Raw genomic sequence first — 23811 nt, forward strand, 5'->3', positions numbered from 1 at the left:
TAAGACCTAGCAAATTTTTGTTTGAAAGCAGGGCCGCCGAGAGCCAGACAAGGCCGCCCCCGGGCCACCCCCTCCCCACCCTTGGTCGCCGGGCCCCCCCTCCAACCACCCTCCGTCGCTCCCGGAACTAACCATAAACGCCTCCTTTCACCTTCGCAGCAAGCAGCAGCAGGGCAGACCTCTCCTTCCTTCCGTGCCCCGCCCTTGCGGACGTTACGTCAGGCGAGGGCGGGACACGGAAGGAAGGAGTGGCCTGCCCTGCTGCTGCTTGCTGCGAAGGTGAAAGGAGGCATTTAAGGTTAGTTCCGGGAGCGACGGAGGGTGGGCGGGCCAACCCCGATCCAACCCCGATGTTTCCCCGAAAAATAAGACAGCCCCTGAAAATAAGACCTAGCGCATTTTTGGGGGCAAAACTTAATATAAGACAGTGTCTTATTTTCGGGGAAACACGGTAAAGGTGGAATATGAAGTACAATAAATCAAGTTTTAAAAAACCTTAGGTCTATGACTAAGACAATGCAGATGGCAAAACTAAATTGTAGCATTCTGGGAACTAAAAAGCAGGAAAGTATATTTCTTATCCAACATGTTTCATTTAGGCTAGATGTGGAAGCATCACTTTCAACACTCCAAAATGGAATAACATAGAAAAGCCCTCAAACTACTTGAAAGTATCCTTTGCATCTAAGTACTGTTCTTTCCGAACAAATAATCAACATCACAGTTCCTTTTACAAAAAACCTTTGCATCTCAAGATGCCTTTCAATCTGCTGGATAAGGAAGCATAACAGAAATTCCTCTAAGATTGGATGTTCATTTGCCACCTTTTGATGGAAACTGGTGCCTAAACATGTCTTTACAGTAGCCACTGGATTGGTAGCACATTGTGTGAATGGAAACTCATGCTTCAGAGCATATAGCCGGATACCTGCTAATGGTGATGAAATCCTGCAAGACCTTAGGTGTGAAGCATTCCAAGTCCTTCAAGATCACCACAACAGGAGGCAATAGCAAGTGCTGAAAAGAGGAGGAAGTACGTTTCCTGCTTTGCGTCAGATTTGTCTTCAAATATAAAAAAGAAAACAACATTTTAAAAAAGAGTTAATATAATTCTTACTGCCTTGAGCAAAACAGTGTTCAGAAACTATTTTTCTACCCCCCGTGCATTCCAGCATCCCATCTCTAGATGGAAAATCCTAAAACCAAAAGGTTTTGGAGAGATGGTTTCTATATCACCAACCAGCCATCTAACAGTAAACATTCTCATTTATTTTTCTATTTTATATCTTTACTGGAGTATCCTACTTACAAAACTATTGACTATAAAGGGGGACATTTTATAAGGAGCTTGAGCATGTAGAACTGCATTTTAAGCTCTCAAGTAGGCGCTTATGAAATTGCTCAGCGGTAGATGTGCCGAAAAAGCAGGTACATAGAAACATAAGCACCTACTTTTATATGATCTACGCCTAGGCGTTTCTGGACACGGAAATAGAACTCATGCACATATTTTATAATGTATGTTAATATACACCTACTCTTACTGACACAAACATATATATGAGCCTCATACCAGGTATAAATGGGTGCTCCTACTTTCTCTGGGATAATTTTATAGAAGCGCAAGCATGCATACATTACCTTTTCAAAATATGTACCACATATCTGTCTTATGTACCTTGACAACCTAGATGCCCTGTTTTAAAAATTACTATCCAAAAAGGTAATTTTCAAAAACATTTCTGTAGCCAAAACAATGCTTTACCTGCAGAAATGGACTTTCATATAATTACCTATCTGTACATGGTACATCCTGGGGAATAAAGTGATTGTGTATGCCATAATTTCTGCCATAATTGCCCAAACCTCTTCCATCAGATTCCCCTCCACAACCTCTTCCAATGCTCTCCAACTCTGCCTGGACTTCTTGACCCCACCCACCTACCCTATGTGCCCCCTCCACGATACTCTGCCTGGACTTCCTGAAGCCCCACCACCCACCTCTAATGGCAGGGCTCAGGCACCACCATTTTGAAATATGGCAGAGCTGGAGGCAGAAGTGGGCATTGCTCATGACTTCAGAGGTGAAGGGGAGAGGGAGTTGGGAAATCGAAAGCGTAGGGACAAAATAGGCCCTGAATATGGCACTATGAAACACTATGAACGTGTCACAGACTTAGGCCAATGTCAGTTCTCATGCAGAGGCTTCTTCTTCAAGCAGGCCTCAGGCACAATGCCAACACATCAAGGCCGGAGCCAGGCAGAATAACTTTCAACAGCAGCCCTGTTTACAGAGCTGGGGACTTCATAGTCAGAAGAAATCAGCTTGTTGCACCTACAGCCTGGGTGTTTGGTCCCTCAAAAACACAACACTGAAACGCCCCAGACTTGTTATTCTAGTCGGCATGACACTAAACCACTAACCCATGAAAAAGGGTATAAAAATCCTTTCTAAAAATCACTATGTCAGCTGGCTATTGTCTTGTTCAGTTCAGGCAAGAGCTGATAAAATAAATCAGCTTTACTATTTCTCTTTGCCTGCTCTCTGTCTGTGGCACAGCGATTGTGATTAGCCCACACAAAGGGAAGGGATCAGGGAGTGGGCACTTGGGCCAATTTGAGATGGGGTTATAAGAGAGATACCAGGGAGATATAAGGGGGCCATTATTGCATATTTTTTGTTGGAGGGGATGCAAGGGAGTGTGTGGGCAAGGAGTGGAGGAGTGGCCTAGTGGTTAGGGTGGTGGACTTTGGTTCTGGGGAACTGAGGAACTGAGCTCAATTCCCACTTCAGGCACAGGCAGCTCCTTGTGACTCTGGGCAAGTCACTTAACCCTCCATTGCCCCATGTAAGCCGCATTGAGCCTGCCATGAGTGGGAAAGCGTGGGGTACAAATGTAACAAAAATAAAATAGATACTATTGGAGATTCTACATGGAATGTTGCTACTATTGGAGATTCTACATGGAATGTTGCTATTCCACTAGCAACATTCCATGTAGAAGGCTGCGCAGGCTTCTGTTTCTGTGAGTCTGTCAGACTCACAGAAGCAGAAGCCTGCGCAACCACATTGGTGATCTGCAAGGGCCGACTTCTACATGGAATGTTGCTAGTGGAATAGCAACATTCCATGTAGAATCTCAAATAGTAGCAACAGTGGAGGAGTGGCCTAGTGGTTAGGGTGGTGGACTTTGGTCCTGGGGAACTGAGGAACTGAGTTGGATTCCCACTTCAGGCACAGGCAGCTCCTTGTGACTCTGGGCAAGTCACTTAACCCTCCATTGCCCCATGTAAGCCGCATTGAGCCTGCCATGAGTGGGAAAGCGCGGGGTACAAATGTAACAAAAATAAAATAGATACTATTGGAGATTCTACATGGAATGTTGCTACTATTGGAGATTCTACATGGAATGTTGCTATTCCACTAGCAACATTCCATGTAGAAGGCTGCGCAGGCTTCTGTTTCTGTGAGTCTGACGTCCTGCACATATGTGCAGGACATCAGACTCACAGAAGCAGAAGCCTGCGCGGCCACATTGGTGATCTGCAAGGGCCGACTTCTACAGGGAATGTTGCTAGTGGAATAGCAACATTCCATGTAGAATCTCAAATAGTAGCAACAGTGGAGGAGTGGCCTAGTGGTTAGGGTGGTGGACTTTGGTCCTGAGGAACTGAGTTGGATTCCCACTTCAGGCACAGGCAGCTCCTTGTGACTCTGGGCAAGTCACTTAACCCTCCATTGCCCCATGTAAGCCGCATTGAGCCTGCCATGAGTGGGAAAGCGCAGGGTACAAATGTAACAAAAATAAAAATCATAAATATTTTTAAGGGAGTTGGGAGGGAGGGTAGGAGGTGCAAGGGAGCCACTTGGGTCACTACAGTTTTTTTTAGGTGGGGGGAGGAAGTGCAAAAGGGCCACCTTTTTGGGGGAGGGGAATTAGTTAAGCAATGGTACATTTCACTGCTCTCAAGGATAGCAGCATCCATGCAGCACAGCAAATACCATTATGAACACCCCAAGGAATTAAGCACAATTTAAATGTAATTTAAGCATTTTAAGCCACTTAACCCAACTAGGCTCAAGGCAGCTTACAAGAGAGATATAAAAATTATAGGGGTCTTTTACTAAAGCTTAGTTTGAGTTATCTGCAGCAGAGTCCATTTTATTCCTATGGGCCATGCTGCAGGTAACTCGAGCTAAGCTTTAGTAAAAGACCCCCTATATGATCTAATTACACACTTAACATGCAATTCCAGTACAATAATTTTTAAAATACAGTAAATTCATTTAGTGAAATTTTTGCAAAATAACTGTGTCTTCAATGCATGCCTAAAAGCATAATAATTGGACATAGATCTTTAGGTAAGGCATTCCATATTTCTAGAACTTTACCCCAATTCCTAGTTGTAGTTAGGTACCATATTCTTGTATTTGGAATTGCAAGTTTCAGCTATTAGGAAGAGCACAAATTCTAGTAAAATATGGCTGAGAGATAAAAGAAATAAGATATCCTGGGCAAAGTCCATATAAAATTTTAAAAGTTACAGTCAGCATTCTAAACTTTACTCTGGCTTTTATTGGAAGCCTGTATAATTTGACAAGTATGGAATTGAGTGATCACTAGGCTCTTCCCCCTAAAATCATTTTTGCTGCTGCACTTTGAAGAATCTGTATCTTACAAATCAATCTTTATCACAGGCCCTCAAAACCATATTAAAATAATCCATTTAAGTCAGGTCTAAAGCCTGTACAATCAATTGTAAAAGTTGAATCTCCAAAAACGGTTTGATAAAATGCATCATTTTGAGTTTAGAAAACATCTTTTTTGTGACCTCCTTAACATGTTCCATTTTCACTCTAGAATCTAGAGCCACTCTAAAATATTAATCTACATTTTTAACAAAATCTGTGTCCCAACAAGCTTAGGACAACTTCTCGGAAATTCATAGAATTCCCTCCCCCACCCAAAAGGCATTCGTTTTCAAAAGATTTATCTTTAATCAACTGGTATTCATTCGCATATGTATCCTACCAAAAATAATGGTCACATACATATGTGTGTCCTCCAGTGATTTTCTTACTGGGAAAATAATCAATACACCATTGGCATAAGAATAATACATTAGACCATATGATTCAAAGACCTGGCCTAAACTACTTAGTTAGACTTTGAACAGAGTGATGAGCCTTTGGGGACTCCTCTTGCTTAGGCCAATTTTGTGATCATTGGTTTCTCCAAATTACCTAAAGCCTTCTATTCTCCAGAAATCCTGTAAACCAATTCAACACTACAATTTCTATCCCACTCAGTCGACTCAATAACATTCCATGTTCCACTAAGTCAAATGCTGCAGATAAGTCTAATTACATAACCAGTGTTTGTATTCCCTTACCCATTAACATTCTTAATTCAGTTAACATTGCAGTCAAAATTGTTTGTGCTGAACACAGCTCTAAAATATGATTTGTCTTTTGATACAGTATATCACATTCGATTAAAAGTTCTTATAATTATGTTACTACTACTTAACATTTCTAAAGCGCTACTAGGATTACGCAGCGCTGTACAATTTAACATAAAAGGACAGGCCCTGCTCAGAGAGCTTACAATCTACTTTGATAAGTACAGGCAGAATGGGTTAATTTTGACCAGTTGCCAATCTGTGATGTTGAAATTAGTCCCTTTAAGCAAAGGTGTAAAAACTCTTACCCATTTCTATTGGGTAGTCACCTTCAGACAATGATTCGATTCACAAATCTCATTACCCAATTACAGAGGTTTTCCGACATTTATTTCAGAAAAATAGCAGGAAAGAATCCAAATACAAGTTCCGTTAGCAAACCTCTTTAAAAAGTCCTCACCATCTGCGCAGTCACTGGTGAAAAGGAATTCCCCATATTATCTGCGTCAGCATTTTTAGCGCAAGCTAAAAATAAGCGTGCATTAAACACCAGAGATGAGCATATATTCTTTTGTAAAAAGTCTCCCTCAGTGACCTCATATTTCATTTCCATTATGCTGTTTTCAGCCTAGCCAAACTCTAATATTGCTGGTTCATGCAATATACTTTCCCTACACTTTTTCAGGAAAGAAATTTGCAAATTCACTGCTTTCAAATCAATATCTTGTTTATGCTCTGGCTAATCTTTGAGTCCCCTATATAAACAGTTCTTTTGAAATGTTACTACTGTCTAAACTTTTTAGAGTAACAACATTTCTTTTCCCACTCTAATCTGAAGTTTATATTCACCAATCTGCCTACGCCATTTCAATCTCGCTGCTTCCTCCTGTGTATCCTTGCTAAATTCTTTCTAATTTGCTACATTCTCTTTTCTTATCTAGTAGCCTGGATCAGTTTCAGATCCAGGAGTTTTTAATCTTCTTAATGATGCTAACCTGCATGGAGTGGCAGGTGCAGCTCTAGCTACCTTATTGGGCAGACTAGATGGACCATGCAGGGTCATATACTAGGTTAATATATTTTAATCAATGCAACCTGCACTGAACCATCTAATATGTAACAATAGAGGCCATGATCTAAATGCAGATAATCCACAATGCAGACCAGAGTAAAAGTAGAAATCCACTTTTTATTAAAATCAATTGCCCGACGTGACCATGTTTCCCCACCCAGAGGCCGCGTCAGGGGCTTATCATTCCTCTATAAAAATACACAAAAAATAAATAATAAAAAACATATTCATTAAATATCATCTTAAATTATTAATTACAATAAAAAACTAACCCAAAAACAAGTACAGACATAATTTGAGCACTTGGGAAGGAAATTATTATGACGCTTGAGCTGACTTGGCTTTTTATTTTATTTTTGTTACATTTGTACCCCGCGCTTTCCCACTCATGGCAGGCTCAATGCGGCTTACATGGGGCAATGGAGGGTTAAGTGACTTGCCCAGAGTCACAAGGAGCTGCCTGTGCCTGAAGTGGGAATCCAACTCAGTTCCTCAGGACCAAAGTCCACCACCCTAACCACTAGACCACTCCTCCACTGTTGCTACTATTTGAGATTCTATATGGAATGTTGCTATTCCACTAGCAACATTCCATGTAGAAGTCGGCCCTTGCAGATCACCAATGTGGCCGCGCAGGCTTCTACATGGAATGTTGCTAGTGGAATAGCAACATTCCATGTAGAATCTCCAATAGTATCTATTTTATTTTTGTTACATTTGTACCCCGCGCTTTCCCACTCATGGCAGGCTCAATGCGGTTTACATGGTCCACCACCCTAACCACTAGGCCACTCCTCCACTGTTGTTACTATTTGAGATTCTACATGGAATGTTGCTAGTGCAGGTAAAAGAATGTACACTGTAGAACAAAGTTTCAAATGATGTATGTGCAAAACCTTCCCTAACCCCCCCTCAGGACATGCTCAGTCTAGGTAAACTTATGCACACACAGGATGCCTAAATTTGCTCATGTTACAAACCAGGTAACAAAACAATCCTTTCCTCAAAATCAATGATCACAGTAATCTGTTGGCCCCGGTACTGGTCCGAGTATTTAACGAAATGGACTCTCAAACAGAGCTACCGTATTCGTGGCGACTGGCAACTATAACACTTTTATTGAAGCCTGGAAAAGATCCTCAAAAATGTGGATCTTACCGACCAATTTCTTTGCTAGGTTCAGATTATAAAATCTTCACTAAAATCCTAGCCGACCGATTACAACGGGTGATGCCGAAATTGGTCCATGCTGACCAAACGGGGTTCATAGGAGGGAGACAGACATTTGACAATATACGTAGAGCGATCCATCTCATTTATGAAGCGGGGGACACGAAGCAGCCAACACTACTATTATCACTAGACGCCGAAAAGGCGTTTGATCGGGTCCGCTGGGTGTTCATGTTTTCAGTACTGGAGCAGATGGGCATTTCGGGACAGTTCACCTCATGGCTTGCATTGCTGTATGTCAATCCCATTGCTTCACTGCGGATTAACGGATCGAGCTCTGAGCTAATACATCTAGGGCGGGGAACCCGCCAGGGCTGGGCGCTATCCCCACTGTTGTTCGCGCTTACAATGGAGCCGCTGGCCCAACATATTAGACAACATACTGGTATACAGGGTCTGACCCTGGATGCAGAGACCTATAAGATAATGTTGTTTGCGGACGACATTTTGCTTACACTAACTCACTCTCAGGAATCACTGCCAGGGGTAATGAAAAGCTTAGAAGAGTATGGGAGGCTATCGGGATTCCAGGTGAACATGGACAAATCAGAGATAATGGGGGTGGGCCTACCCGAGGAGCTGGAGCAGTCGCTGCGCCAGAGGTATTCATTCCGCTGGGTTACTCGATCACTGCGATATTTGGGGATCAATCTTACAGCTAAAATAGCAGATCTCTATGAGGCAAATTTTCCTCACAAAGTTCGAGAATTGTTCCAGGAATTAGAGAGGTGGGAAGGGCTGGAGCTATCATGGTTGGGACGGATATCAGCGGTAAAGATGATGGTCCTGCCAAAGATTCTATATTTATTTTTGGCATTGCCCCTGCCGATCCCCAAACAATTCTTTCGTCGCTTACATCGCAAAGTATTTGCTTACATATGGCAACATAAACCACCTAGAGTAAGGGCAGCTATCATGTTCCAACCTAAAGACAAGGGGGGCATGGGGGTACCCAATTTCATCCAATATCATCAAGCCGCACAATTACGTGTGCTGGTGGCATGGGGTTCCAACATTGTAAAGCCCTGGATACAAATTGAGAAGCGTTGGTTGGGTATGGAGCAATTAGACGCTATACTATGGGCCCCGCAGAGACAATTATTAACGTGTATAGGACGGGTGCCCCCCGCAGTACATTTTCCCTTACAAACTTGGAGTACCCTGTGACAGAAGTTCCTTCCAGGCAGGAAACAGTTTAGGCGCATGAAGATACAGACAGCTATGGGCTGTCCTATAGGGGCAGCAGACAATGTGTTTCGAATATGGAAACAAAAGGGGTTGGTAGCTTTAAACCAAATATGGGCAGAAGGGAGTATGATACCATTCGCAGAATTGCAAGAAGAATTTGATTTACCAGGGTCACATCTTTATCACTATACTAGAATCTGGGACTATGTAAATAGGAGGGCTAAAAGGGAACTGACCATAGAGGATACTGCCTTAGAGATGGCTCTGGGAGGAGGATGTCAAAGAGGGTGTATATCTCGACTATATAGAGCGTTAGGATCATATTATAATCCACTAGTATATTACACCCAAAGGTGGAAAAAGCTTTAAAGATAAGCTATGATACCAAAAAGTGGGATAAGGCACTGATGTATATGCTAAGAGTTTCCATCTCTAGTTCCCTAGTAGAAAGTGGATATAAAATGTTGTATCAATGGTATCTGACTCCTCACAAAATAGCAAAAATGTATAGGAAAGGCAACGGGTGGTGCTGGAGGGGGTGTAGGGAAATAGGTGATATGACTCATATATGGTGGACATGCCCCAAGGCGCAGGGGTATTGGTTGGAGCTAATTCAGACGCTAGAAAAAATCATAGGGAAACCATATGACTTTAAGGCTGAGACGTGCCTATTGCATTTTCAACCCGCAGCCATTCCATCGACAACACATCGGCTGGCCTCGGTGTGGCTGGTCGCAGGGAAGATTGCATTGGCCTCGGCGTGGAAACAACCCACGATGCCGCCAGTGATAAAGGTGGTACATAAGATGGATTATCTCTATCAAATGTCTAAAATAACTGCAATAAAGGCAGGACGGATTACACAATTCTATAAACAATGGGACAAGTATACAGCATGGAGACCAGTGGCGTAGCCAGACAGCCAATTTTGGGTGGGCCTGAACCCAAAGTGGGCGGGCACAAAATTTTCTCTCTAACCCCCTCCCCCAGCATTTCCCAACTCAAAAGATAAATACTTTAGCTGATGAAGATCCCCAAGCTCTGTCACCTGAAAACTTCCAACAAAGATGGCCAGAATTTACTTTTACCAAGCTTGGTCGGAAGCAACAACTCCTTGAGCCACCGATAGCGGCACTCCATGCATGCTTAGTTGTCAGTGGCTCAAGGATGCTGCCCCCATCTGCCAAGCTCAGCAGAAGGGATTTCTGGCCACGTTCAGTGGAGGTCCTCAGCTAGCAGGGCTTGGGGATCCCCACCAGCTACAGCAAGGGTCAGGGCTGCTGTTAGCCATGCTGGGGCCCAGGGCAGAAAATAAAGAAGCCCTCTCCTCTTTAATCTCCCCATCTGCCATTACAGTCTCACACTGACAGACCATCACCAAATACAGAACAAGGGATTACAAATTAGAAATAAAAATATGTAGACAAAAATTGAACTGAGAACCTCAACATTTAGTGCAACACTGGAGAAATAAAAACAAAAATGCATTTCCTTTTCTACTGAACACAATAAAACTGAACATATTCCATTTAAAACATTCAAAATAAAATTATTTTTCTACCTTTTGTTGTCTGGACATTTTATTTTTCTATCATGTTGGTTTCAGTTTCTCCTTCCCACTTTCCCGTCGTCTTCTGCTAATTCTTCAAGCAACTGTTGTCCATTTGTCTTTTCTCTCCTCTCGTTCCATTTCCTCACTACAACTGCTTCTGAACTATTGATCTTTCCATTTTAGCTCTTTCCTTTCTGTATTTTGTTCTTTTCTGCCTCTGTCTACTCAAATTTAATCCTCTTTCTAAACTTTTTCCTCCTTTTTACTTTTCAGATATCTATCAAATTTTCATCTCCTTTCACCCACTAGCTCACCCATATCCAAACTCATTCCTTCCCAGCCTTCCATTCCCTTCCATCCTCAATCTACGCACCATTACCATATTTCTACCACCTGTAATCACTATCCTCTCATTCATTTTATTACCATCTCCCCTCTCTCTTTATCCTCTCTTCACTCTCATAGCCTGACATCTCCCTTTTACCCCCTCCCCCTCCCTCCATTGTCATGCATTTCTCTCTCTTACCCACTGTCCAGCATATCTCCCTTCTGCCCCTGGATCCAATATCTCCCTCTTTCCCCTCTCTTGTGCAGAACCTCTCCTTCCCTTTGCTCCACCTCTATGTCCAACATCTCTCCCATATTGTCCACTATCTCTTTCTTTCTCTCTCTCTCTCTCTCCCTGCCTTGAGCCCCTGGTCTAACATCTTTTTCTCTCCCCTCCAGCCATGTTCAATATTTCCCTCTCTCATCTCTCACTCCCTTCCCTCCACTGTCATGTCCAACACTTTTTTCCTCTATCGTCCTTTGCCACTCCTCTGCACCCTTTCCCTTCCTCTCCCCACCATAGCCATATCAAACAATTCTCCCTCTCTTTTCCTCCTGCATCTCTCCCTTCCCCCATGTCAAACAATTATCTCTCCACCCCACCGTCTCACTCACTCACTCTCTCCACCCCACCCCCTCTCACGGGGCAGGCCCAGTGCAAGGACACTGATGCCCAACCACGTTTCTCCTCCTGGCCACTGCTGTAGTGTGGCGGCCTTGAGGAATTGCTGCAAGGCAGCTTTCGTGCCCTTCTTTGCCTCTCTCTCCACCCCTGCGTCCCACCGCGCCTGCAACGGAAATGCTTGTCCTCCCCGCCGGCGCTGCCTCGGTCCCTGCACGCTACCCTGCCTCTGTCCCTGCCTGCATTCTTTTCTTCGATTGTCGTGTCGCCGGCAGCGCTGCCATTCACTCAGGCAGCTCCGCTCCTCTCTGCCGCGTCCATCCGGCTCTTTCTGACGCACTTCCTGTTTACATAGGGCCAGATGGACGCGGCAGAGAGGAGCGGAGCTGCCTGAGTGAATGGCAGCGCTGCCGGCAACGCGACAATCGAAAAGAATGCAGGCAGGGACAGAGGCAGGGTAGCGTGCAGGGGCCGAGGCAGCACCGGTGGGGAGGACAAGCATTTTCGTTGCAGCACGCGACACATGCGATGGATGTTGGGTGGGCCTGGAGGGAAAGTGGGTGGGTCTGGGCCTGTCCAGAGACTGACAGCTGGCGTGGATTTGGATGCACCCAAACTTATAGTAACTCCTTAATATGGTACTAGGACAAAGCAGCACCATGTAGACATAACGGTCATTATCAATATTATGTGTTGGGGGGGGGGGGGGGGGGTAGAGGATTGAACATTCAGGAAACTGGTTCAATTGTTGTTATTAGCATATGTTCCATGTATGTTAAAAAAAGTAATAAAAATACTTAAAAAAAAAAAATCAATGATCAGCTGCAAAGTCCATGAATATGGGAGAAAGACATCTCAAAACTCTATAGCAAATACTAAAGAAAATCAGATCACTGCAACAACCAATTAACAATAATAAGGATTACCATAGGCAGTATTATAGAAAAAATATTACATCAACTTATATTTCCAGTCCAGTTTTTTTTTTTAACACCAAGACACTTTAAAATAGGGTTGTATAATCCAGTTAGTTTTTTCAGGATTTCCCCAATGAATAATGTACAAGATCTATTTGTATGCACTACCTCCACTGTATGTAAACAGATCTCATGCATATTTATTGGGGAAATCCTGAAAACTTTACCTGGCAAAGGCCAAGGTTGGACACTCCCACTTAAAAAGAAGAACTACAGAAGATTATTACAAAATAATGTACTAAAAGGATATTGCAGTGATTACCATAAGAAGCTTTGCTGTTGAGAAGTGTACGTGTTTTAATTTTAATGGCGTTCTACAATATTGAAATTCCTGCAGCAGTATTGTTGTCATGCTATACACAAATCACATCAGGGGCCTAGCCCCCACTCTTGTGGTGTAAATGGAACCAATCCAAAACACGATCTTAAAAAGCATAAAAATCCAGAGATTAAGCTTTAAAATAAACACAAAAAGAATGTAGAGCTTAAGTTCAACATATTTTTATTAAATTTTGAATTAGGTATTGCATATTATAGACTGTATTTTTATCATAAGCAGCTTTAGACAATACCCGGGGATCTGCAAGACCGGGTATTAATGCAATAGAAAACTCACTTTGCTGTGTTCAGTTTTAAAGGTTGTAGCTTGCTAAAGACATAAAGGGGGTAAGAAGGCACATAAATGCCAATATTTTAGGCACTTTGCATGGTGCTTATTTTTACTAGAGGGTGCATATGGGCAGAGTTTGGGCAAAGTGTCCACAAACACACATAAATGATAAAACACCACAATTTTCTGTGTGTTTTTAGCCATTTACACTTGTATTTTGTAAAGAAAAGCAGATGCCAGAAAGATGATGGGGCTCATTTTCTAAAGAGAAATACATCCAAAAATGGTCAAAGCAGTATTTGGCTGAATTTCTTTTCAAAATAAAAACGTCTAGGGCTATAAATTTAACGTTTTGAACTAGACCTGCTTTTAGAATGAGTAAGGCACAAAAAGGTGCCCTAAATGACCACTGGAGAGAATCAGGGTGACTGCCACTTACTCCCCCAGTGGTCACTGACCCCATCCCACCCCCCCCCAAAGATGTGAATACAAATAATACTTACCAGCCTCTACGACAGCTTCAGATGTTATAGCCAGTTCTACTACAGCAGCAAGCAGGTCCCTGGAGTAGTGTAGTGGTCAGTGCAGTACACTGTGGAGATGGCAACCCAGGCCCATATTTCACTCTACTTGTCACACTTGTGGTGGAAGCTGTGAGCCATCCAAAATTCACCAAACACTTACTGTACCCACATATAGTAACATAGTAGATGACGGCAGAAAAAGACCTGCACGGTCCATCCAGTCTGCCCAACAAGATAACTCATATTTGCTACTTTTTGTGTATACCCTACTTTGATTTGTACCTGTGCTCTTCAGGGCACAGATGGTATAAGTCTGCCCAGCACTATCCTCACCTCCCAACCACCAGCCCTGCCTCCCAACCACCGGCTCTGGCACAGACCGTACAAGTCTGACCAGCACTATCCCTGCCTCCCAACCACCAGTCCCGCTTCCCACCACCGGCTCTGACACAGACCGTATAAGTCTGCCCAGCACTATCCCCGCCTCCCAACCACCAGCCCCGCCTCCCAATCTTGACTAAGCTCCTGAGGATCCATTCACCCATAAGGGCTATTGCAGTGATGTACAGTTGGGGGAGGTGGGTATTTGGAGGGCTCAGCAGACAAGATAAGGGGGTATTGTGGGATGTGTACCTGGGAGCTTTTATATGAAGTTCACAGTAGTGCCGCCTAGGGTGCCCCATTGATCTCCTGGGATGTCTATGTGGCCAGTCTACTAAGATTTCTGGCTCCTCCTACATCCCAATAGCTTGATTTTATGTGTTTTTCACTTGGACTTTGTCTTTTTTTTCGAAAATGGACTAAAAAGATAAATGCACAGAGCACAAAGACATCTAGCATATGGCCATTAAAAAAAAAAGAAAGATAGATGTTTTGCTGTTTCAAAAATGGCTATACTTCTTATTCAGATTTGGAACGTTTAGCGCAAAACGTCCAAAGTCCGATTTAAGACATCATATCAAAAATGCCCCTCGATGTGTAGTACTATCAATGCACCTTTGTAACGCTGTGGTACCAGCCGCACAGAGAAGCCATGGGACACCGCATCCTTCCCTGGGAAACCTGAACCTGCTTCTCGTCGTCTGAATCTAGTTCCACATCTTCAAATTGTCCCATTAGTTGAACCAGAAGCTTCTGCAGCAGCTGTTTTATGCCTTAGAAAAAGAAAAATAGCAGTTTGGAAACTGATGGGATTATATGTAGATTTTAAAATAATCTCTCTTTAATTTATTTTTCTCATTTGTTTCATTTTGTCCCCCTTGACTCTACCTATTCCCAGGCTGCCACTGAACTGGATAAACATGCATATCTGCATTGAGCTCCCTGGTGAAAATGTGATAGTAAAAGAATATACAAAATAATTTATCATGCACAGAAGTATAGAATATGACCTTACATAAGACCATCTACTCTGCCTGTTTAATTATTGTTGTACTATCACAGACTCTGGTTGCTTTGTCTTCAGTTCAGAGAACTGGATACAGATAGAGCAACTTCGAAACTTTGAGAGTCTATGTAAAACAGGTTGTACAACTGTGGCCCAATCCAGAGAATAGAATTCAACACACCATTGTTATTTATTAAAATTTAAAATTCAGATGTCATGGACTGAGCAGGAGTGGGAGGTGACTTCCGAGACTCTATTGAGCTAATTTTCGAAAGAGATCGCCGGCCATCTTCCAACACAAATCGGGAGATGGCCGGTAATCTCCTGATCCCGGCCAAATCAGTATAATCGAAAGCCGATTTTGGCCGGCGCCAACTGCTTTTCGTCGCGGAGCCGGCCAACCTTCAAGGGAGGGTACAGAAGGTAGGATGGGGGCGGGGAGGGGGCGTGGTTATGAGATGATCGGCTTCGCCCCATAATGGAAAAAAGATGGCCGGCTCAGACGAACATTTCGCCGGCTGCACTTGGTTCATTTATTTTTAGGACCAAGCCTCAAAAAAGTGCCCCAATTGACCCAGCTCCCTGACAGCAGTATGCGGGTCCCTGGAGCAGTATTTAGTGGGTGCAGTGCACTTCAGGCAGGTTGACCCAGGCACATCCCCCCCTACCTGTTACACTTGTGGTGATAAATGTTGAGTCCTCCAAAAAAAAACCAAAACCCACTGTACCCACATGTAGGTGCTCCCCTTCACCCCTTAGGGCTATGGTAGTGGTGTAGAGTTGTGGAGAGTGGGTTTTGGGGGGATTTGGGGGGGCTCAGCACCCAAGGTAAGGGAGCTATGCACCTGGGAGCAATTTGTGAAGTCCACTGCAGTGCCCCCTAGGGTGCCCGGCTGGAGTCCTGGTATGTCAGGGGGGCCACTGCACTACAAATGCTGGCTCCTCCCACGACCAAATGCCTTGTATTTCGCCGGGTTTGAGATGGCCGGGCCCGGTTTCCATTATGGCTGAAAACCGAAGCCGGCGATCTCAACATTTGACCTAAATGTTGAGATTTAGCCAGCGCCAACCGTATTATCGAAGGAAAAGATGGCCGGTTATCTTTTTTGATAATACGGTTCGCTCCGCCCCGCCCCTTTACGGAGCTGGCCACATAGGCGGCCGGCCAGCTATTTGGCCAGCACCGTTCGATTATGCCCCTCTGTGTGTCCCAGTCCAGAAGACAGAATTCAACACATCACCATTATTTATTAAAATTTAATTTTCAGATGTCAGACAGAGCAGAAGTGAGTGTCTTGCTCTTAGGCCCTCATTGTCTCCCAGCGTCCCCCTCCCATCCCGATAACATTGAACTCCCATATTGAATAGAGAGGTAAAGGAAGATACACTGGAGAAGACTGCCACAAACTGAGATGGGGGGGGGGGGGGGGGGGGGGGGGGAAAGAATGTTACCAAAAGCTCCAAGAAAGGAGAAGGGATATGCGCAGAACCCCAAAATAGCAGATCAGCATAGCATTCGACAAATTACGTCATGAAAAACTCCTGAGGAAATTAGAAAGTCACAGGATAAGAGGCAAATGTCCTTCTGTGGATTAAGAACTGGATAAAAGACACAAAACAGAGTATGGTTGAATCATGGTCAATATTCTCAATGGAGAAGGTTAATTTGTGGGAGTCCCCGGGTGTTTGTGCTGGGATCACTGCTTTTTAACATTTTTATAAGTGATCTGGAAATAGGTATAATGAATAAGGCGATTAAATTTGCTGATGACACAAAGTTATTCAAAGTTGTTAAATCGCAAGAGTATTGTGAAAAATTACAAGAGGACCTTACATGACTGGGAAACTGGGCATAAAAATGGCAGATGACGTTTAATGTGAGCAAGTGATGCATGTGAGAAAGAGGAACCCTAACTATAGCTACGTGATGCAAGGTTCCACATTAGGAGTCACTGATCAGGAAAAGGATCTAGGTGTCATCGTTGATGATACGTTGAAGCCCTCAGCTCAGTGTATAGCGGCAGCTAAGAAAGCAAATAGAATGTTAGGTATTATTAGGAAAGGAATGGAAAACAAAAATGAGGATGTTATAATGCCTTTATATCACTCCATAGTACTGTGTGCAATTCTGGTCACTGCATCTCAAAAAAGATATAGTGGAATTAGAAAAGGTACAGAGAAGGGCGACAAAAATGATAAAGGGGATGGGACAGCTTCCCTATGAGGAAAGGCTAAAGCGGCAAGGGCTCTTCAGCTTGGAGAAGAGACGGCCGAGGGGAGATATGATAGAGGTCTATAAAATGAGTGGAGTGGAACGGGTAGACATGAATCACTTGTTTACTCTTTCCAAAAATACTAGGACTAGGGGGCACGCAATGAAGCTACAAAGTAGTAATTTTAAAACAAATCGGTGAAAATATTTCTTCACTCAGTGTGTAATTAAACTCTGAAATTCATTGCCAGAGAATGTTATAAAAACAGTTAGCTTAGCAGGGTTTAAAAAAGGTTTAGACAACTTCCTAAAAGAAAAGTCCATAAGCCATTATTAACATGGTCTTGGGGAAAATCCACTACTTATTTCTAGGATAAGCACCATAAAACGTATTCTACTGTTTTGGGATCTTGCCAGGTACTTGTGACCTGGATTGGCCACTGTTGGAAACAGGATACTGGGCTTGATGGACCTTCGTTCTCTCCCAGTATAGCAAACTCTTATGTTCTTATGTTTCATTGATTAAAATTGGCACAGTATATTTAACAGCCATACAAAAACAAAAAACAGGCTGTATAGATAGCAGGTGCAAATATTTGATGAGAAACTTTGTATCATAATTATTTGGGAAAATATAGTTTGTTAATCAAACATATAAACGGCGAGTGACCGTACTCACTGCAAATGCGCAGTAGAGACTTCCCTCTCTGTCCCGCCCCCGCGTCAATACGTGATGACGGGGGGGGGGGGGGGGGGACAGAGAGGAAAACTGCGCCGCCGACGTTGCTACCGCTCCCCCCCCCACTCGGAGTCGCCGCCGCCACCCCTCCACCCGGCCCGGGCCCTCTCTTCCCTTCTGAACTTACAGATCCATTCGCCGAACGCAGCAACGCACATCAGCTGAGCTGCAGTGAGCCCTTCCTTCTTTGCCTGTGGCCCCGCCCTCCTGTGACGTAACGTCAGCGAGGGCGGGACACACACAGGCAGAGAAGGAAGGGGCAGCTCAGCTGATGTGCGTTGCTGCGTTCGGCGAATGGATCTGTAAGTTCAGAAGGGAAGAGAGGGCCGGGGCCGGGTGGAGGGGTGGCGGCGGCGACGACTTCGCGGGGGGGAGGGGAGCGGTGGTGACCGCGGGGGAGGAAAACCTCTATACCAGCCCGTTTTTACGGGCTCAACGGCTAGTTATTATATAAGTTGCCATTAGCATTCTGGAAGCTTGAAGAAAATAGTATAAAAATATCACACATTCCTAGGGAAGCTCACAATTTGATCCCAGCAATGTCTTAGTGAACAAAAAAAAAAAAAAAATGATAGGGTTTATGGGTAAAGGAAAGATAAGGGAGGGGCTAAACACGTGGCTTGGATATTTGCATATCTTGTACTTTCAGGACTTGATTGTTTTTCTGAGCTGACTGTATAAAGCTCTGTATAGCTTATATATACTTTAACTGCTTTTATTGTTCTCCTTTCATACAGTTCCATCAATGTACTAGGTTCTGTACAACTACTTAATGCTTTCCACGGCATTAGAAGTCATTATTGCAAACTCCCTGCTCAGGCAAGTTCTAAGCAGCACAACCCATCAACCTGGCTGGCAGGTGAAAATTCAGTTCATTGTTGGGACCTTTTCTGCAACCTGAAGATGAGCTGTTGCCTCCCTTCCTAAATTTATGTTTTGGTCACGACATTCTCTTTCTAATGGAACAATTTCCATTATCGTGCTACATTTTTCACACAGTATTAAATGCAAAATAGTCCTAGTCTGCTGAAACATTCAGTGCATAATTTGACTGGCTCTACTTCCCCCACCCCAAACACAAAACTGTGTTCTATGCAAGCATCTATTTCCATTTCTATCACAATAATAACGGCTGGACACCTATATTCATAATACTTGGAATGTAAACTATTTGTCTTTCTTTCGAAAGCTAGTCAGGGGCCTACCTGGGCATTCTTTTGACTGTAATGAGGCTACATATGGGGTAACACTCTCCTGGAGAATTTCTGAGAGACTCTTTAAGGTCACATCATGATCAGTGACATTTACACCTAGAGAACAAAAAGACAGATATAATCAGAATAACAATCAGTACATAAAGAAGAAATTATATCTTACCTGATAATTTACTTCCTTAAGTCTCAGATCAGTCTACTTGTGGGTTATGTCCGTCGAACAACAGATGGAGACAGAACAGAACGTAATTGTTTGTGACGATCCCATAAGGGCACCATAAACAATTCCTCAGTATGATCTCTCCCTCTCCCCCTTCCACAATCTGTAAATTCTAGAAATTCATGCACTCACTTACAGGAGCCAAACATTGCAAAGCTGAATAAAGCAGTGATAAAATACAGCTTACCTCTGAACAGTTCAATAAAGGAGTGATAAAATACACCTTGCCACAGTCAAAGGAGAAGGAGGGTGTAGAGGGCAGTAATCCAGTCTGCCACAACAAATAGGAAAAACAAACTGTGCTCATGCTTGAAAGAGGGCAGAGGCACAGAGACTCATACCGGTAAAGTACTGACATCAGGGGGGGAAAAATACCTCTGAAGTGCCAGAAAATATAATAGAACAAACTCACCACACTGTCTTCTAAAGAAGACTTCAGTAGTTTGGGGGGGGGGGGGGGAGGGGGAGAGAGGAAAGAGAGGATATGGCTCTCAAAGATATCCGAGATATACTACTACTACTACTATTTAGCATTTCTATAGCGCTACAAGGCATACGCAGCGCTGCACAAACATAGAAGAAAGACAGTCCCTGCTCAAAGAGCTATGTAATAAAAGTGAGCCAAGTATAGGACAATCAAGCCATTGTGACATCACTGATGAGGTTGGCTCTTATTGGTGGCCTGAGGCATTATGACATCACAACATTAGCTCTGGTTACAAGAGACTACTAACCTACTATTTATCACTTCTATAGCACTACAAGGCGTACGCAGCGCTGCACAAACATAGAAGAAAGACAGTCCCTGCTCAAAGAGCTATGTAATAAAAGTGAGCCAAGTATAGGACAATCAAGCCATTGTGACATCACTGATGAGGTTGGCTCTTATTGGTGGACTGAGGCATTATGACATCACAATATTAGCTCTGGTTACAAGAGACTACTAACCTACTATTTATCACTTCTATAGCACTACAAGGCATACGCAGCGCTGCACAAACATAGAAGAAAGACAGTCCCTGCTCAAAGAGCTTACAATCTAACAGACAAAAAATAAATAAAGTAAGCAAATCAAATCAATTAATGTGAACGGGAAAGAAGAGAGGAGGGTAGGTGGAGGCGAGTGGTTACGAGTCAAAAGCAATGTTAAAGAGGTGGGCTTTCAGTCTAGATTTAAAGGTGGCCAAGAATGGGGCAAGACGTAGGGGCTCAGGAAGTTTATTCCAGGCGTAGGATGCAGCGAGACAGAAGGCGCGAAGTCTGGAGTTGGCAGTAGTGGAGAAGGGAACAGATAAGAAGGATTTATCCATGGAGCGGACTGCACGGGAAGGGGTGTAGGGAAGGACGAGTGTGGAGAGATACTGGGGAGCAGCAGAGTGAGTACATTTATAGGTTAGTAGAAGAAGTTTGAACAGGATGCGAAAACGGATAGGGAGCCAGTGAAGGGTCTTGAGGAGAGGGGTAGTATGAGTAAAGGCTCCCTGGCGGAAGATGAGACGGGCAGCAGAGTTTTGAACTGACTGGAGAGGGGAGAGGTGACTAAGTGGGAGGCCAGCAAGAAGCAGATTGCAGTAGTCTAAACGAGAGGTGACAAGGGTGTGGATGAGGGTTTTGGTAGAGTGCTCGAAAAGAAAGGGGCGGATTTTACGGATGTTGTAAAGAAAGAAATGACAGGTCTTGGCAATCTGCTGGATATGAGCAGAGAAGGAGAGAGAAGAGTCAAAGATGACCCCCAAGGTTTCGAGCTGAGGAGACAGGGAGAATGAGAGAGCCATCAACAGAAATAGAAAACGGGGGGAAGCGGGGAGGTGGGTTTGGGGGGGAAAATGAGAAGCTCGGTTTTGGTCATATTTAATTTCAGGTGGCGTTGAGACATCCAGACAGCAATGTCAGACAAGCATGCTGAAACTCCATCTTTTTTTTTAAACAGGAGCTAGAGCCAAACAAAGCACCCTCATACTCAATTGAAACCAAGGTATGTTCAGAAGAATCTGCAGCCAAGCGGAGAACTCAAACTCCCCACGGGAAAACACAAGTGTAAGTGAGAGTGGGATGTTTGACCACGGAAATTCAAATCCTGGAGACAAGAATCTTAAAAAGCTTGTTTATTGATGAAAAGACTCGACACAACTGTTGTGTTTCGGCCGTCAGGCCTGCATCAGGAGTCTATAAAAACATACATATGCAAATAAAGAAAAATTAAGTAAAACATAAACCATATATGATAAAAAACCACAGTAAAACAATAACATATGATAAAAAACAAAATCAAAAGATAAAATATGGGAATAACATCATTTGCTAAACATCAAAAAAATGTGTTCGCATATACAATGTTCTCATAGAGTGCTAAATACTGCAAGAACAATGCATGCAATAAAATACATATAAATAATGAATAGAATAGGGACTAGACGTACAAAGCATATGAATGAAATATTATATTGGAAGGATATGCTATAATGTGTATAGTTACGGGCGGTAAGCTTATAATGAAAACTGAGAATTTTTTCATAATTACATATTCGCATGTACAATATTCCCATGGAATGCTAATGTTGCATAAAACATTTGTGCAGTAAAATCTATATAAACACATGAATAAATGAAAAAGGGACTAGGCATACAGGACATGTGAATAAAATTGTATTAAGAGGATATCCTATAATAGTGTGCTAACATTTTTTGAAGACATAACCAAGGTATGAACAGGGTCAGGAGAAGAAGCCCAAGAGGGCACCCCTAACTCGACTGAAACACAGTAGAAATATTGGTTCAGAAAAAAATAATCCAAAACGTCACCTCCAAGCCAACTGGAGCTCAGAATAAAACTGGCTCAGAATAGAAAACCCTCTTGAAAAGTAATTATAGCTCAATTGGAAACCAGGTCAGGAGCTGCACAGTTAGTCCATCATCCATCCGTTTGGAGACACAGAAATACTTAGGAACTATGAGTGCATGGTGCCTTTATGGGATCACAAATAACTACTTTCTTCTCTGTTTCCACCCGCTAGTCAACAGACATAGCCCCCAGGTGGGCTGATCTTTTGGGATGATAAGGAAATAAAATGTTACAATCTCTGCTGATGAGGTACAATTAGGTTTGGCAGTACAATGAAGGATCAATGCATACCCATAACCCCAGTTTCCTGTGGCAGCTCAAAGGCAGATTCTGTGACAAGAGTTAGAATATTCTGCGACACAGTTTTTGACATACTGAGACAGTTCCATGGCACAATTGCATAGTAAACAATAATAACTTATTTTATATAATAAAAAATAAAGTCATTTTCCAGTCTTCTTTTATGTCTATAGAATTCATTTTTTTCTTTTAGGACTTATACAGCTGATCTTAGATATCAATGTGGGAGAGCAAAGGAAGATGAGATCTCAGGGGTATGAAAAAAGATGACTTGGAATATGTAATACAGGCAGGAGAAAATTTAAAGATTGATAAGGAATGGGAAAGAAGAGAAAGAGAAGGTTCTTGGAGTTCTGGAGACAGGATCGGGGGGAGGGAAGGTGGAGAAGAGAAGGGTATAGAAGGGGAGATCCCCCTTCCTCAACACTGGCCCTGCACCTTCTTGCCTCCCTATCCCCAATTCATCCTCAACTTCTCTACATACCGATTAGCTCTCTCTCTTTCTCCCCATTCCAGTTATCTTTTATCTCATCTCACTATCCCATGCCAATATATATCCATTCTCTGTAGACCCTCTTTTACATCCTTCCAAATCCCTCAGCCCTTCTTTCACAGTCCATAAGAACATAAGAATAGTCATACTGGGTCAGACCAATAGTCCATCCAGCCCAGAATCCTGTTTCCAACAAAGGTCAATCCAGGTCACAAGTACCTGGCAGAAACCCAAATAGTAGCAACATTTCATGCTACAAATCCCAGGGTAAGCAGTGGCTTCCCCCATGTGTACCTCCATAGGAGACTACAAACCAATAGTCTGAAAATGTCCTAAAAAGATCCAATAAAGCATAAATACCTCAGTTTAGGAAACACTGTCCCAAATAGTTTTTTTTCACTTGTGGCTCTATTGTGAGAGTGGAGTCTAAAATGACCCCTAAAATCCTAAGGAGTTCTTTTACTAAGGTGCGCTAACAGATTTAGTGAGTGCTAAATAAAAAGTCCAAAGGAATATAATGGGTTTATCATCATTAGCACGAGCTAAATCCATTAGTGTACCTTAGTAAAAGGACCCCTAAATGTCTTATCAACGTGTTTCTCACAAAAGCGTTAAAACCATGTAAATCAAACAAACAAAAAAAAAAGTATAAGTTTGATATTTGCCCAGAGAAAAGCATTTTGAGAGCGGGCGTTTTTGAGGGGGGGTTCATGGGCATGAGTTGGCCGGTGTAATGCGATGTATGTTTGTTTGTTTTTTAAATAATGGCTAGCAAAATGATTTCCTGAATCAGACCTGCTTTAAAAGCGACTAGCTCAAGATCAAACTTGTCTTTGGACCGATTTTTGATTTTGCTGAGTTGGAGAGTGGAGATGTGGAATTGTTCGTTTGTGAAAAAG

At 43.1% G+C, this 23811-nt stretch overlaps 1 protein-coding gene across 1 annotated transcript in view; it reads right to left on the bottom strand.

The window, feature by feature from the left end:
* LOC115458817 (origin recognition complex subunit 3-like) overlaps window positions 1-23811 on the bottom strand; it is a gene marked incomplete at its 3' end in the record, with an annotated part of 99695 nt that overhangs the window by 46041 nt on the left and 29843 nt on the right. The window contains exons 5-7 of the mRNA XM_030188629.1: window positions 19049-19153; window positions 14502-14659; window positions 929-1062 (exon numbers count right to left, since the gene is read on the bottom strand). Coding sequence (XP_030044489.1) covers window positions 929-1062; window positions 14502-14659; window positions 19049-19153 — 397 coding nt within the window. The remainder of the gene's footprint in view (window positions 1-928; window positions 1063-14501; window positions 14660-19048; window positions 19154-23811) is intronic.

Source organism: Microcaecilia unicolor, unplaced genomic scaffold, assembly GCF_901765095.1.
Source record: "Microcaecilia unicolor unplaced genomic scaffold, aMicUni1.1, whole genome shotgun sequence".
Lineage (NCBI taxonomy): Eukaryota > Metazoa > Chordata > Amphibia > Gymnophiona > Siphonopidae > Microcaecilia > Microcaecilia unicolor.